Raw genomic sequence first — 15811 nt, forward strand, 5'->3', positions numbered from 1 at the left:
AAACAAATAGAAGTCGCAAGGAGTGAGGTCAGGTGAGTAAGTTGCATGGGGCCAAAGAGGAATGCTGTTTCTTGCCAAAAAACTGGTGCACTGAAAATGGCTACATGAGCAGGTGCGTTGACGTGATGGGAAAACCAGTCCTCCATCTGCCACAAATCAGGCCTTTTAGGTGGCACACTGTGACATACTCTTTTCAGAACTTCTAAACAGAAAGCTTGATTAACAGTTTGATCTAGTGGAACAAACTCCAAATGCACTACAAGTTGACATTTTTATCCATTCAGCAAGTTGACAGTTTGTCATTAATTGACATTTTGCCTTTTTTAAAAAATGAGAAAACCACTCAGACAATTGATTTTTTTTACCCCATAGCACTGTCTCTGTAGGCTGTGTTCATTGTCACAACAGTGTCTGTGGAATTTCTCCAAAATTTCACCACCACATGCTGTTCTCTTAAATCGGCCATGACAAAAAACGAGGAGCAAAACTAGTTCTATGAAAAAATTCACTGTGATCAGAGAGAACCTTCCCAGGTGAGGCCACTGGGTGCTCACCTAGCAGGAAAAATGTGTATTACGAAAGCTCTGCCCAGCAAAGCTTTTTCCAAATTTTTTTTTTTGGGGGGGGAGTGGACGCCCTCGTATAAGGCAGTATATTTCTCATGCTGGGCCTTGAAATTCTAGACCTACAAGGGCTCCACTGCGTCAATAGTAAGTGCTTTGAGAGATTTCAAAGGCACAACTTCTAAAATCCTGACATTTAAAATACAGATATAAACTGAAATATATTCTTGCTTGCTTTTCTATAAGGAATATTGAAAACTAGGATTTATTATATTTATATTCAATTCAGACCTGTATCTAATAGGCTCTTATAAATGCAGAATATTTCTAGTTCAAGAAGTCCAAGTTTCAGAATTTTTCCAAATCTTCCAGTTTTCAATATGGTAGTCAAGTGTCAAATAAGAATAAAGAATTCCTACAAGAAGAGACATGCATTGCTGGCACAATTGTTAAGCATTCCACTGTTAACTGAAAAGTCTGTTGCTCAAACCACTCTGAAGAAAAGGGGTAGTGATACGGACTCAAGACCTAACAACAATAGCAAAGGAATAGAAAACCTATCTTCCACTTTCTTTTCAACTGATCAAGTCTTAAACTATGTGGGAGGATATCAGTAAAGTAAAATGATCTGGAAAAGTGTGGTATTATATTATCAGTTTTCTTGGCACATAATCCACATATCATACAATCCGATAGTTCAATCATATCAAAAGAGTTGCACAATCATTACCACAAACAATTTTAGATCATTTTCTTCTTTTTTTGTCCTCAGTGTTATTCGTTCCCCATCTCCCAACCTTGTTATACCCCCAAATAGTTACTGTCTCTATAGATTCACCCATCCTGAATTTCAGATCCTGAACAAAATACAAAAACAAGAAACAAAAAAACTAACAAAAATTAAATAAAATAGAGAAAAACCTCAATGGAAAAGAAAACAGAAAATATCAGAACTTAAAAATTGGTCAAAAGCAAGATCAAATGTTAAACTTTTAACATAACTATATCTGCCATAATCCACTTTCCAATACACCCTGCACAACAGCATGCTGTTCACATTGCTGGTCTATTTTCTGAGAACATTCACTGGAGCCTTAATCCATGGGCATTTCCCTTTCACTTAAACCCTATCTACTCTACTCATCACGACAATGCTCTAAGTCTGATAACAAGACTATTCATATCCCTAGATGACAGTCAGGGGGCATTCACACATCTATGTGTGGAGCCTGCAAATGGAGTTTGGGCTTTCACTGTTGAACATAGCCTGTTGCAAACCCTGGGTGTTCACAATATAAACTCTGATAGCATTCTCTCCTTCAGATTTGGATTAAATTATTTACACTCCTTGGATCACAGGCTGGTGTGCTTGAAATTTCTTAATATGGCTCTTTTACCCAGGTCTCAGTAACGCCCATCCAATAACTGAGTGGTACTATGCAAATAGGGCATATGTAACACTAATAGATGGCATGGGAAAGTTTTTATCCCCCCACCCCCCAGCAGAGAAAAGAGAAAACCCTCAGGTCTTTGGAAGAGCATGTCTAAGATCTCTGTCTGAAATGGAAGAGGTCTTCAAGACCAGGTACATCAAGACTGTGGCACCAAGATTCAGAACAGCAGCATCAACACTATGAAGCACCTTCTCATGTGCTCTGAGACTATGTAACTGTGGTACAGTATGCCAGGGATGCTGGCTTCCTGGCCCATGGAGGAAGAGGCCAAGGGACCATGAAGCCGAGAAACCGGTAACCAGAGACTTGGCTACCATGTGGCTGAGAAATTTAGAACTGGAGAGATACTTAGCTGCTGGCTGAGGAGACTAAAGACTGCATATCCTGACTTATGGTAATCTATTAACTCCCTGTGCAGTGGTTTGTTTTGTTGGGCATACGGTAGTTATGGGCCAGAGCCAATATGATGGCACCTAACAATAGCAACAACATTAACTTCCCTAATTAACCCCCTTACCTGTGAGTATTGTGAGTTTTGTGTGGCCACCGCAATGAAATTATTGAACCAGGCACAGAAGTAGTGCAGTATGGAAGGAACTACTAGTGTCAGAATAGGTAAAGAAAGAAGAGGCTGGTATGTTTGAACCTCTGACCTTCTGGTTAGCAGTAAACGCTTAACCACTGCACTAGGGATCTTTAATTAAGTATAGGATCACTAATAATAAACAACAAAAAGGGCTCAGCTTATTAAAATCCCAAAGTTGATCACAAGATCATTTTTCATATACTTGATGAAGCATAAGGACATCTTATTTCTTCATCAAGAAAACATTGGTGTAAAACAGTAGGGAAATTCTGTCTTAAATTTTCCTCTAATAAAAGCAATACAATATTTCTGAAAATAAACAAAAATAAAAAACCTCTGCAGTCAGAACCAAATGGAAAAGATGAATCCACTGTAGCAAAAGAATATAAATGAAAAAGGGCAATTACATTGCTAAAGAACATATTTCACTACTATGAGTTAATGTTTTATCAATGAGGAATCCTGCAGATCATAAAAGCTAAGTGAGAAAATTACTAGAACACTATTAAAAAAAACCATTTTACTGAAGAGATTTTAAATATGTGTAATCCTATTTCTTTTCTTTTCATTGAAATGATGTGACTTTTGAGTATTCCAAACTTTTTTTCCAGATAAGGGTTTTAAGAACTAGAAGGCTAAGATCATATCACAGAATTAACTTCTCCAAGACCAACTATTAGAAACTCAGTAAAAATCTAAAAACAATTAAGTTAGGACTTTCCGTTTTAGAAAGGCCTTGTATATAGCAAAGTTGAAGTCTAAGTAGCCAGTGATGACATTTCCAAAGTCCTCTTCCCTCAGAACCACACAATCTACTACCATATGCTGTGATCGTCTAGTAGAGTTAACAGGGCTTTGTTTGATTTTGGTCAAGGGGGATACAATAGCGAATGAGTGACAAAAATGCAGTGTCTGGTACCAGCTGTGAATAAGAATATTGTTTTTATTTGCTTATTCCAAAAAGATCAGGATACTATTGTGAGAAAAGAATATTAAAATTCTTGGACATTAGTCTATTTCTTAGTCTTCATACATAAAACCTTGATTTCTGTTTCGTTGGAATGAATGCTAGCTAGGTAGACATTTCCAAAAGAACAGTTTCCTTTTTAGCTGTGCATTATAAGATCAATATTTTAAGATCTAAAATACTGCATTTCAAAGAACACACCAAAAAACTAGTAATAGAAATAAAAGTTTGACAAAATCAAGAATTTAAAAAGACTCAGGCTTCATGAGCGGAATGGACTGAACCAAAAGTCAACTATTAAGTCAATTCTCTGTTTCTGCTACCAGGTGCTACACTGATTTCTACTCAGTGATTCCTGAGACACAACAGAACTGCCTACAGGATTTTCTTGGCTGTAATCTTTATGGGGCAGATCTCTGGGTCTTTCTTCCATGGAGCCTCTGGAGTAGGTTTTAACCACCGATCTTTTCAGTTAGCAGCTTCATGCTAACTACTGCACCAGCACAGCTTGAAAATAAGCTCAGTTAGGCAAAAGTGCTTCAGGTAAATGCCTATTTTTATTCCAAAGCACCAGTCATAAGAGAATAGAAGAGCTTTTGAGGACATCAAATATACTATGAAAATGGGGCAGAATGTGGCAAAATCATAAAATGCTTCAATATACTCCAAAAACAATGTTTGAAATAATATATTTATTATTTTAAGAGAAATTTACAAAATATTCTGAATAAGGCTAAATGAATATTGAGTGGCGATTACTATTCTTCGTTGTTTATACAATGTCATTACATTACAGTCCAGCAAATTTTAGAGAAATTGTAAAAAGTACTTTGCTAATAAGTAAATAATTTAAAAGAATTTAAAATAAAATTAGTGGCATCAAAAAGTGCATTTAGGTCTAACTTTAAATCTTAGAAACAAAAAGTTACAAAATAGATACAAGCAAATGCTATGATATATGTATGTCCTTCTTTGCTGTAAAATGCATTTTTCTATGCTTAAGTAATGCAATTATTTTGTTTTTTGAACCTGTGCAGAAAAACATTTAAAAAGGAAAAATATTTACTTCCCTAAAAGTGGACATATGCCATTATGTTAGCAGTCATATGAAGCATGTTAATGAAATATTCCAAGAAAAATGAGAAAGAACATATGAATTTTAACAGTTCAGAATCTGACTAATCATCATCGTCATCATCATCACCATCGCTAACACTACCGTGAGTCATAATCCACTCCCTGTAGACCTGAATTTTCTGTAAGCATGGTAAAGGAAAAAAGAAGCACAAAGGTTAGTTAAGAATGGTGAACTGCCTGGAACACATGTAAAATTAAGAAATGTGCAAGGAGTCAAAATTAAGTAGATTTTCAGTTGTAACAGAAAGTAACGGATTTAGTTAATTATCCATCATTTATGGATACAATATTCTATAACTTAACCAACATATGACTAAAATCAAATGCTTGGTTCAACTTCATGTATCAAGCAGTTAAAGATATCAATAATGTATTCTTTGAATACATTCCAATTCTCATTCTGTATCTCTAGTAGGTAATCTTACTTGACTACTAAAGAAAGTTAGGTGCCACTTTCTGAACAGAAAGGTTCACAACCAAAGAGAATATTTTATAATTACTATATACAGGCATATAGGATTTAATGAAAATAGAGCACCTTTTATTTAGAAAATGAAAAACATTTGAAAGCATTAAATATTTTCTAAGAATATCAACATGAAATCCTTTAAAGAAGGCAAAGCGGACTTTAAATCCATGACATAGCCTTCTTTTTCTTAGTATTGCTATTCATATATTTAAAAGTGTTTCCTAGATTTACAAGAGTTTTGATTCAAAAAAGCACCATTACCACCAAAACAACAACCCACTTCTCAATCATGTAAGCAAGTAACACTGACCACACGCATCTGCTGAATTCCCACAGGCATGCCAGTCAAGAGGGCGTTTAATGTTTTTTTGATGACACTCAAGTAATGCCACAATTATGAGTGTTTAGTCAATGAAATATCTCTCCTAGCAATTAATGCTAAGACTGTTCTAATGAAAAATCATACATGTGTTTAAGAATGCATAGTCAAGGGCCATAATCATTTAACTCTCAACTTTTAAAACTTCAGAAGATAAATAATGGAAGAGTCATGGAAAAAAATGTAAGTCACCAGAATCAAGTTACCAATTATTGAGAGATTTTTTAGTATTTCAAAGTTTCCTTGTATGTAATAATCTGTTTTCTAATATTCAGGACACATTTTAAAACTATTCATCTATACTTTCTAGATAGTTTATTAAAATACCAAAAATAATTATTATTTTGTTAACAGTTAAGTTGAAAACGATTCAACTCTCAGTTTACTGAAATGTTGATTATGCTCTAATGAGGGACAGCAGATAGTGGGCATGAAAATATGCTGCCGCTGTATGAACCATAGGTGAATCTTGCAACTTTTTTATTTTCTAAAGGATGATAAAAATGTCCATGTAGACGTTGTTCACATGTCCTTTAAAGTATAACCACTCACTAGATTACTTATTTATCACTATACTCAATTATTTTGATGCTTTAAACACAATATAAAGTCTATGGACGAAATATGACACACTAACTCTGTCTCTGCTATGTTTTACTACAACAGATAGAAGACTCAGAAAATGACTTAGAGGTACATTTTAGGTAAAATACACTATATAATTAGTGGGTGAAATATTAAAGGTTTAATCTTTACCCTGGCAACACTTCAAACATAAAAGTGCTTTAAAATACCAAGACTATAAAGGAAGGACCACACTTTTTACAGTTTTATATTATATAGATTTTTAAGTCTTGGTAATGTAATGACTATTTTCAAATGATTTAATAATTCATATTACAGGTAAACCATGGAAATTACATTAAATTGGTGTCTAGTTACCTGCACTATACTTTAGGTTTTAATAAATTTTCTACATAAGAAAATTGTCTAGATAAAATATTCTATGCCTATCCCAAAATTAACCTTTCTTAATTAAAGAGGTTGATCTGAAATGTAAACTACTTATTAAATTCCACAAGTTTTTACATAAAGATAACACAAGAATAAATTGGACAGAAGTCATGGCCATCGGAACACCTCTAAATGAAATCTCTTAAAAGATAAGAACCTACAAAGACTTTGCATTCATAGCAGTCCTGGTTTTTTAAAAGTCATGTTGAACTTGAGCATGTTGAATTTGGTATGAGGATTTTATCGGCTACAGAATCTCCTACTAGATTTCATGAACAGAAGGAAACATGCCAAACAGAAATGGTTGATTAAATAAGTACCAACAACAGCAAGGGTACACAAAACACAAAGGCAATTACCAACACTAGCAGGTCCAGCACAGGACTAAGAATATCCTATATAAACATTGGATCCATTGAAAAAACCTGTTCAAAAAGTTACCAATGTAAAGGTTTTCTTTACATTGAAAATACTTAAACAGCTGTACGTAGTTTGTAAAGTTTTAGACTAAAATCTACTGTTGGCTTTCACTTGCAAAGTCATGCATTAACTGTTTTCATATCAAACTTTTTGATGCCTGAAAAAAAGAGAAAAAAATCTTATAGTAAATAAATGTACATTACTTAGTAAATATTAAGAGACTTAAAAATAGAACTAGCTCATATAAAAACAAACCATCTACAATGTACTTAAAGCATTATGGGAGCTTCAAATGTTTATGGAAAAATTATATTATCTTTAAATTCTATTTTTCCATGGACATTTAGAAGTCTTCTAATATATCTATTTTAAAAAGTAACTTGATTAAATTAACATTAATTTATTAGAAAGTTCCACACCTGTAACATCTGATTTCCAGTACCATCCCTCAGTCTGTAAGGCCTGATAACACCATCTTCATTAAAGAACCGTGGGGGCCGCAGACTCTCTACTTCATCAGAAGTCTCAGTAGCTCTAGAGGATAAAAGAAAACAACTCGACTTTTAAAAAGAACTCATAAACACAGTTTTAAAAGCCAATACCAAAAAGGGAAGCTTCTAAATAAAATAAGTTACCGTATATACTGGGGTTTGGCTAATACATGGGTCAGTGGTATCCCAATGAAGTGTAACATCTCGCTTTCCCCCCATAACTGAACAAGCGCCTGTTATCTCGCGGGTGATTGCCGTTTCTCCACTGTTCATTCAAAGCCCCGCTGACACTGCAGGGCTTTGAATGTTTTACTCACATCTAACCAATCAGAGCCGTCCTATGACATGGACAGCTCCAATTCGCAGAAGCACCCGTAGTGATTCACTTACGCTGGCAGCTGAACTGGTAAGGATGTGTCTGTGGCTGAGCTCCGTCTCTCCCCTCTGGTCTCTGTGTTAATTCACATCCTGCATCCCCAGCCCACATGGACTCCCCCCTCTCCTCCTGGCTAACATGGCAGAGGGGGGGGAGGAGGGGGAGAGGCATTACCATGAAAGTTCTTTTTCAAAGTCTTGTTTTTTTAATCCTATTAGAAATGGATACTCTTGAACCAAAACAACAACACCGGTCTATGAGGCTGGTTTCAAAATGAAGGTTGTGTCAAGAGCAGAAGAGAGCAATAACAGCATCGCAAGGAGGGAATTCTGTGTTGACGAAAAGCAAGTGAGAGAGTGGCGGAAAATGAAGGCTGACTTGGAACAGATTCCAAAAGCTAAAAAAGCTCGTCGTGGTTTAACATCTTTGTATGGGTCTCTAGAGAGTGAATTGCATAAATGGGTTATGGAGTGTCGTCAAAATAGTTACTGTGTAACACGCATGGGAATCCGCATACATGCTCTACAAATGGCTAAGGATGACAAATATAAAGCACTAGGCATTGAAAAATTTGCTGCATCAGCAGGATGGTGTACCCACTTCATGAATAGGTTTGGCCTACTATGTTTCAGACAAAGAACAAAGATTTCCCAGAAATTGCCACAAGACCTTGAAGAAAACATTATGTCATTCCAGTCATTTATTATAAAACAAATAAGTCTTTATGTTTATGACCTGGCAGATATTGGGAATATGGATGAAGCTGCCATGACTTTTGATCTTCCAAGCAACAGAACTGTGGCAAGTTTAGTAGAAAAAAAATTTTTTTCTCAAAACCACAGGAAACGAAAAAAAAAACAACCAAACAATCAACACTTTACAGTTGTTCTATCATGTTTGGCTAATGGAACTAAGCTGTGTCCTGTCATTATTTTTAAAAGAAAGACCTTGCCTAAAAAGATCAATTTCCCACCAAGAATTACTGTGTGTGTACATGTTAGAGGCTGGATGGATGAAGATGGAACATAAAAATGGCTGGAAGAAATTTGGAACCAACAACCAGGAATAGCCTTAAAGAAAAAGCCATCGTTACTTGTTTGGGAAATGTTCAGAGTCCACCTATCGGATAACATAAATAAAATTGGCAAAATCTAGTAAAGTTACTTTAGCCGTTATTGCAGGTGGGCTTACATCTGTACTGTAGCCTCTGGATGTGTCTTTGAATAAGCCTTTTAAAGACCGTGTGTGAAGGATGTGGCATGAGTTGATGTCACCTGGTCAAGCCGACTAACAAAAGGAGGAAATGTCACGAAGTCTGACATAAGAGTTAATAGCAAAGTGGGTTCAAGATGCATGGGAAGACATTCCAGAAGACATGGTGCGACGTGCCTTCCAGAAATGTAGTATTAGTAATGCTGTAGATGGCAGTGAAGACTGTGCTTTGCATGAAAATGACAGCAGTGATGGTGATGACTGCGATCTCAGTGAGGACAGCGTCTATGATGACCGCACACCAGCTGAAGCTCTGCATTGGGATATGGATGATGATGAAGAAACCATTTGAAGGATTTTAACTCTACATTTTAGCTTGGTTGCTGATTGAGCTCAGGGAATAGTACTCTTAAAGTATCATTGTTGATACTTTATTGTTTTTGTTGAACCTATTTTCCACTTACTGTGCTGGTTTACTAATGTTAAATGACTTGTTGTCCTTTTATTTATGCTTTTTATTTAAAATAAATATTTAAATACATTACCCCACTGATGTCTCAATTTTTAGTTATTTTATTTTCATTTGTTTTGATGATTGAAACTCACCAATAGCTTCTGCATTTCCCACCCTAGGCTTATACTCGAGTCAATCAGTTTTTCTGGTTTCCCAGGTAATAATTAGGTACCTCGGCTTATACTTGAGTGTATACAGTATCTACTATTCTTTCATTGTTATAAAACATATATAGAACAAAACATGGGTGATTTAAGTATTTCTATGTGTAAAATTCAGTTACACTAACTATCATGCTCTACAATCATTTCTAAATTTAAAGTCATCCTTGGCAGCAACTAAATGCCCCTTGGCCCTCCTCAACCAGCCCTCGTAAGCACTCTATGCATTTGACTACTATAAATGTCTCATGTGCGATCATGCAGTATTTCACCTTCTGGGTCTGCGCGATTGCACTCAGAATGTCTGCAAGGCTTGTCCACCTCATAGTATGTTGCTGAGCTGCGCTTCTCTCTATGGCTGAGGAACTACAACACTGAATGGAAAGGCCACTTTTTGTTTATACATTTACCTGTTAATGGACATGTCTTTTGTGAGTAATGTATGTAGTGCACAAGACTGATTTCAAATCTTTTGGGTAAATATATATCTAGGAGTGGAAATGCTGGGTAAAAAGAGTATTTATTTCTTTAACTTAGAATGAACTTTCCAACAGTTTTCCACAGCATCAGCATCACTTCATAACCCTCCTAGTACTAGATCTAGCACTAGATCAGGGTTCCAAATTCTCCATATCCTCATCAACATTTTTCTTTCCCTGATAATGGCTATCCTCATGGGGGGGGGGGTGTCAAAGGGTATGTCATTATGATTCTGATTTGCATTTGTCTAATGACTAAGGACACTAAGCAACTTTTTGTTTGCTTACTCAATGTTTATTCAAGTCCTACATAAATTTTTGATTTGGTTATTTGCCTTTTTGTTGATGAGTTATAGGAGTTATTTACCTAATCTAGATATTAAATCTTATGAGGTGGTATATATCGTCCCCCCAGTTTTCCCCTAACCCATAAACTATCTTTTCACTTTTACTTTTGATGAAGTCGAGTAATGCAGTGGTTAGCAGTCCCAACACCCTATACCATTCAAAAGCTGTATAGAATTTTTGATTCCCATAAAACTCAAATACTAATAGCCCACAGTTGGCCAGCTGGGAGTCTTACCAATAACACAGTCAACTAACACCTATTTTGTATGCTGTATTTATTATTTACTACACCTCCCCAGAAAGACATCATAGTGGCATAGTGGTTATTCATTAAGGTTGTTAACCACAAGGTCCACAGTTTGAAACCACCACAGGAGAAAGACAAGGCTTTCTACTCTTGAAGTAATGATTTACACTCTCGAAAGCTCACAGGGGAAGTTCTACCTTATTCTACTGGGTCAGTATGAATAGGGTTGGGAGGTTTACTTTAAGTGACTGGTAGAGAAGATCAATCTATTTTTTAGCTTATCTTAATTCTAACTAGTGAAAATGGAAACATCCAGTACTGTAAGCATTCCATGTGTTATCTTAAGAGGAACAGCTTATAAAATGACCACACATATCCTATGTGATCAGGAAGGAAGGAAAATGGAGAAGGGAAAGATGTGGGGAAGTTCCTATCTCATTAGCATGAATTTAATCATTTAGCATATGTGCTGTAGTGTCTAGGGCAGAGGTAGCAATAATACAACCAGTAAACTTCAGTCTGCAAATAAACTTTTTAACATGGAGGAAGCAAGAACAATGGTTTAAAATTTCTTCCACAGATAAAGAAAAATTAGTGGGAACAAAAACAAAGATTTATAATAAAATAAGATAAAAACAAAGGCTGGAGACAATCTTGATTTAAGTGATGAATATAAAACGTCATTATTTCTTTAAAAAGGAGACAGAATATTCTATCTGCTAATTTCCTAACAGATATAGAGCACTACATACATAATGATTTTGATCAAAATAACAAGAGTTTGACTAACTTGCCAAACATTTCCTGCTGAGACTGATTGATGAGTAAAAGGCAATGCTATAAAGCTGAAAGCATGCAATGGCAGCAGATGAAAAGATAAAAATGAATTAGGAAGGTCCTGGCAAAATGCCTTAGCCTGAAAGACAGGTTTCATTTCTTGTGGCTTATTCATTTCCCTCATATCTCACATCAAAGGGAATTTACCTTTTTATTCCCTGAAATGTACTGCTAGCCATGTCGATGATGCCTCCAGTGGGTCTAGCCACTGCTCCAACTAAGCCTTTCCCGACACCTTTAAAGAAACCAGCTGCTCCTTCTTTTTGCGCTCCTAGAAAGAAAAAGGGTAATGTTTAAACAAATAGAACAAGAATGAAAATAGAATAAACTTGAAGTAACTTGCAGTATTTATCACCCAAATAAACTACTATACTTGCCTTTGATTGGTTTTGTCACAATTCCTGTTATGCCACTTACAAAACCCTAAAGGAAGAAAGCACAATTGAAAAAAAAATGTTTCTTTTAATTTTCAGGTAATGTTTCAATAAACCAAGTGTGGCTTATACAAAAACATATTTCTAGACAACATAGGAACCAATATATTTATTCGGAATTTGATTTAAACAGACTGATTTGAGGCTGCTGATATATATGCTCCTACCACCTGCTCACTAAATAGACAAATGACACTTTAAGGAGTGGTAAGTACATGTCCACTTATTTGATTTGCAGAATGAGGTTTTAGAAGGTGTTATATAAAATCTTCAGAACCCTGTGGAACTGCTTACAGAAACTAAGCCTTTTCCTCCTCGAGTGATGCCTTCTCTGAATCCAGCTGGTTGTTTATTCATGGCTTCTCTCCTCTTCTGCTGGTAATCCTCGTCCATAGTAATGGCTGCTACTCCTTTAGCCATGGCACTGGTGATTTTGGAGGCAGCCCCAGCTAAGCCACCTAGTAGAAATGACGGGGTCTTTAGTAGAAGCATATCGTCACCGTCTAATACAGTAATGCTTGGTGATTTACTAGGTTTCTTACCTACAGCCCCACCAACTAGTGCTTTCAGTCCTAGTGCCATTCCTTCCACAAACTCTTCAGGACCTTGGATGGCTCCCTAAAGGGTCAAACAGAATGTAAGGAAAATGATGGTGGCAACATATGTACAAGTGTGCTTGACACAATGGACATCTGTAAGGATTGTGATGAGACGTATGAGCCCCCAAAAAGATGATTTGAAAAAAATCTAAATAATAATAAAATAAGGTAAACTTATCAACCCAAATACAGAAAGTGGTGGACGCAAAAATAATAAAGATGGCTTGGAGGAAGTGATGCAGGCAAGTAACAATAATTAAAGGAATTTTCAGAGATATTTCATGACATTAAAAAGGCAAAATCTTGGAGCTGATCCAAGCTTAGAAAAATATATATGCCAATTCACCAAGGTATAAAAAATGATGTTTGCTCCATATTATAAGTTACATGCTATGAGTAAGGCAAGCGCACTTTAAACAATTCTATTTATTTCAAAAATAAAATTCTAATTGTTTCAGTGTACCTAGTTTTTAAAATTATAGTATAATAAATACTAGTTTTACTATATTTTTTAGTATGTTAAACATTTATAACAGAGTAAGAAAGATTTTAATGTTTTGGTAGACATTTCTTGAGTTGCAAAATAATCATACTTTTGCCCATCAGCTATTAAGATTGCTTCACATGGTAGTGACCTGTATAGCTGCTTTCATGATATACAGTATTATGCAAAGCAAGACCATGTATACATAGTGATCCTCCTTCTCTTAAAAAATAAAGTCATGCATCTTTTAAAATCTAATATAACATTTAAAATTCTGTATCTTAGCAAAATCTTGTTCAAAGTTTGAAAGAAAACGTAGCAAGTAAAAAGAAAAACAAGTCTTACCTTTGCTGCAAAATAATCTTTTGTGTGTTTCTCAAAATCTACATACACATACATTCAAGTTGGCAATAAGAAAGTATTATTATTATTAAGTAAAACTATTACTGTGCTATATCACAATACACAAGGAAAGTTATTTTGCCTATAGTAGGAATTGACTCAATGGCTATACGTGGTGGCGGCAGGATTTTACCTGATAAGGTTCATAAAAAAATGCTTCTACACCTTCGGAAAATTCTCTAATTAAGCCAAAGGGATTTCCCAAAACTTCAAGTCCAAGAATGAGCACATACATCTGCTTAATGGCCTAAAAAATACAATATGATTCAGAAAATCAGATGAAACACTTTTTTTGAGAAGCTTGTTCTATACACACACCTTGTTTCTTCATGTTAGCACGTGTCTCATCAATTTAACACTTTGTTCTTGAAAATTCTTAAGTTTTTTTCAGAAAAGCAACTTGGGGTCACATTAGAGGTAAAATGATACATAAAATATAGAATATTGAAAATGTTATCATATTTACAACTGTGTGACTTTTGGTGTTACCATTTTATAGCCTAGAGAGGTAGCCCGAACCTATGTCAAGTGACACTTAGGGTCAGAGTGAACAAATGGCAAAATTAGAATTCAAACCCAGATGTCTTGTCATGCTCAGTGATCTGACTAGTAAACCATAGCTGCTTCAGGTGCCCCGACTTAATGTAATAAATACAGGAGTCTTTTTTAGACGTGGAGGAAATGCCCACTAAAGTAGATCTACGGACTAACGAAGGAAGTCTAGAGGCATAGTGGATTACCTGCCAGGCTGATAACTGACATCTCAATAGTTCCAAAACACCAGCCAGTTCCATGGGAGAAAGCTGAGGCCTTCTCCTCCCATAAAGATTTGCAGTCTCAGAAACCCACGGGGGCAGTTCTACTTTGCTCTATAGGGTTGCTATGAATCAGAATCAACTCATGGTAAGGAGTTTGTATTGCTTTTTGGTTTTATGACACAAATAACTTAGTTATATTGAAAGTACCCCTTGTCCATCAGTTATCAATGAATAGTTTCGACTGACCTCATTTAAAACTTTTAACTAAGTGTAATGAATTACTTAGTTAATATTTCGTTTAAAGGGAATATGCTTATTTCCAGGACACTGATCCACACTAGCTTTATAGAAATGATTAGAATACAAAATTTCTGAAAAGGACAAAAACACCAAAATACTGATTAGGCCAAATTACTTCCTACAATTATGGGGAAAAATATAAGTTTAAAAAGATTTTAAATAGTATTTGTTTCCTTGTCAAATCCAACATGCACACACATGTGTGTTAATGCAGTTTCACTAGTATACATGTTGTAAGACAATCTTGGACACACCTGTTTTGAATAATGTCTTACGACTTCAGACCGTAGTTCCGGTGTTGTATGAAATTGATAGTTGAGTTCAAAAAAGGCAAGTCTGAAAAAAAAGAATTTTGCATTGTATGTAGAAGCATATTTTATATTGTACATACATACTGTATAGGTCAGTATAAAAATAATTTCTTAGGTCAGAAAAGCAATAACCTTATATTATGAACAAATTTGCAGAGTCTACGGTCCTTTTTAAGGAAAATGAATGAATAATTATTTTGTTATTGAATGGTTAAGAAACATGTGAAGTGTTATTTAGACTGTATTCCATAAAAGAATGTACTTCTTTCATTGTAAAAATTTCTGGTAAATAAAAAGTGTACCTTTCATTAAGATATAAAGTGAATATAAATCATACTTAAAAACGACATCCTGTACATCTGTAAGAGTAGCGCCAATACTCTTCAGCAAAAGATTTAAAGAGTGAACTGGAATCAATCCCCCACGTTGTTTTGTATCTTTAGCTTCTTCTCTACCGGAACTCAATGAAACACTAAAGTGTAACTAAAGAAATAAAAAGACAAATATTTAAAAAAGGATTTTCTTCATAGAAAAAATTTTAATACTTGAAACCAAATTTCATTAAAACATAAATAAGATTTCAAATATCTGAAATATGCCAAATATAATTAGGTTACAACATAACTTGAAGGATCATTAATTTATTAGTACAATAGTAAAGTTACAGCACTTTTTTACAGTTATAGTAATATATTTGTCAATTTTTTAGACATATAACTTAGAGGTAACAATGATATTCTTTTAGAGAAGAGTATTCAGGGGCCAGTTCTTGGAAAAGGACATCTAGGTTCATAAAGTATAATGGCAGCAAAACAAGACGACGACCCTCAAAGAGATAAACTGACACAACGGCTCCAATACTAATCTCA

The 15811-nt window shown here is 35.1% G+C and overlaps 1 protein-coding gene across 3 annotated transcripts in view; it reads right to left on the bottom strand.

Moving 5' to 3' along the window:
• The window catches only part of VPS13A (vacuolar protein sorting 13 homolog A), a 253560-nt gene that overhangs the window by 23372 nt on the left and 214377 nt on the right, over window positions 1–15811 (bottom strand). Inside the window, exons 61-69 of one of the 3 annotated variants that reach the window (XM_075560518.1) lie at window positions 15280–15425; window positions 14886–14967; window positions 13707–13820; window positions 12631–12706; window positions 12383–12546; window positions 12032–12077; window positions 11802–11925; window positions 7409–7523; window positions 4326–7146 (exon numbers count right to left, since the gene is read on the bottom strand). In XM_075560518.1, the coding sequence (XP_075416633.1) occupies window positions 7126–7146; window positions 7409–7523; window positions 11802–11925; window positions 12032–12077; window positions 12383–12546; window positions 12631–12706; window positions 13707–13820; window positions 14886–14967; window positions 15280–15425 (888 nt within the window). In that variant the 3' untranslated portion in view covers window positions 4326–7125. Of the gene's footprint in view, window positions 1–4325; window positions 7147–7408; window positions 7524–11801; window positions 11926–12031; window positions 12078–12382; window positions 12547–12630; window positions 12707–13706; window positions 13821–14885; window positions 14968–15279; window positions 15426–15811 lie in introns of those variants that run through there. The other 2 variants (XM_075560520.1, XM_075560517.1) reach the window with 2 other exon arrangements.

The sequence above is a fragment of the Tenrec ecaudatus genome, chromosome 10 (assembly GCF_050624435.1).
Source record: "Tenrec ecaudatus isolate mTenEca1 chromosome 10, mTenEca1.hap1, whole genome shotgun sequence".
NCBI lineage: Eukaryota > Metazoa > Chordata > Mammalia > Afrosoricida > Tenrecidae > Tenrec > Tenrec ecaudatus.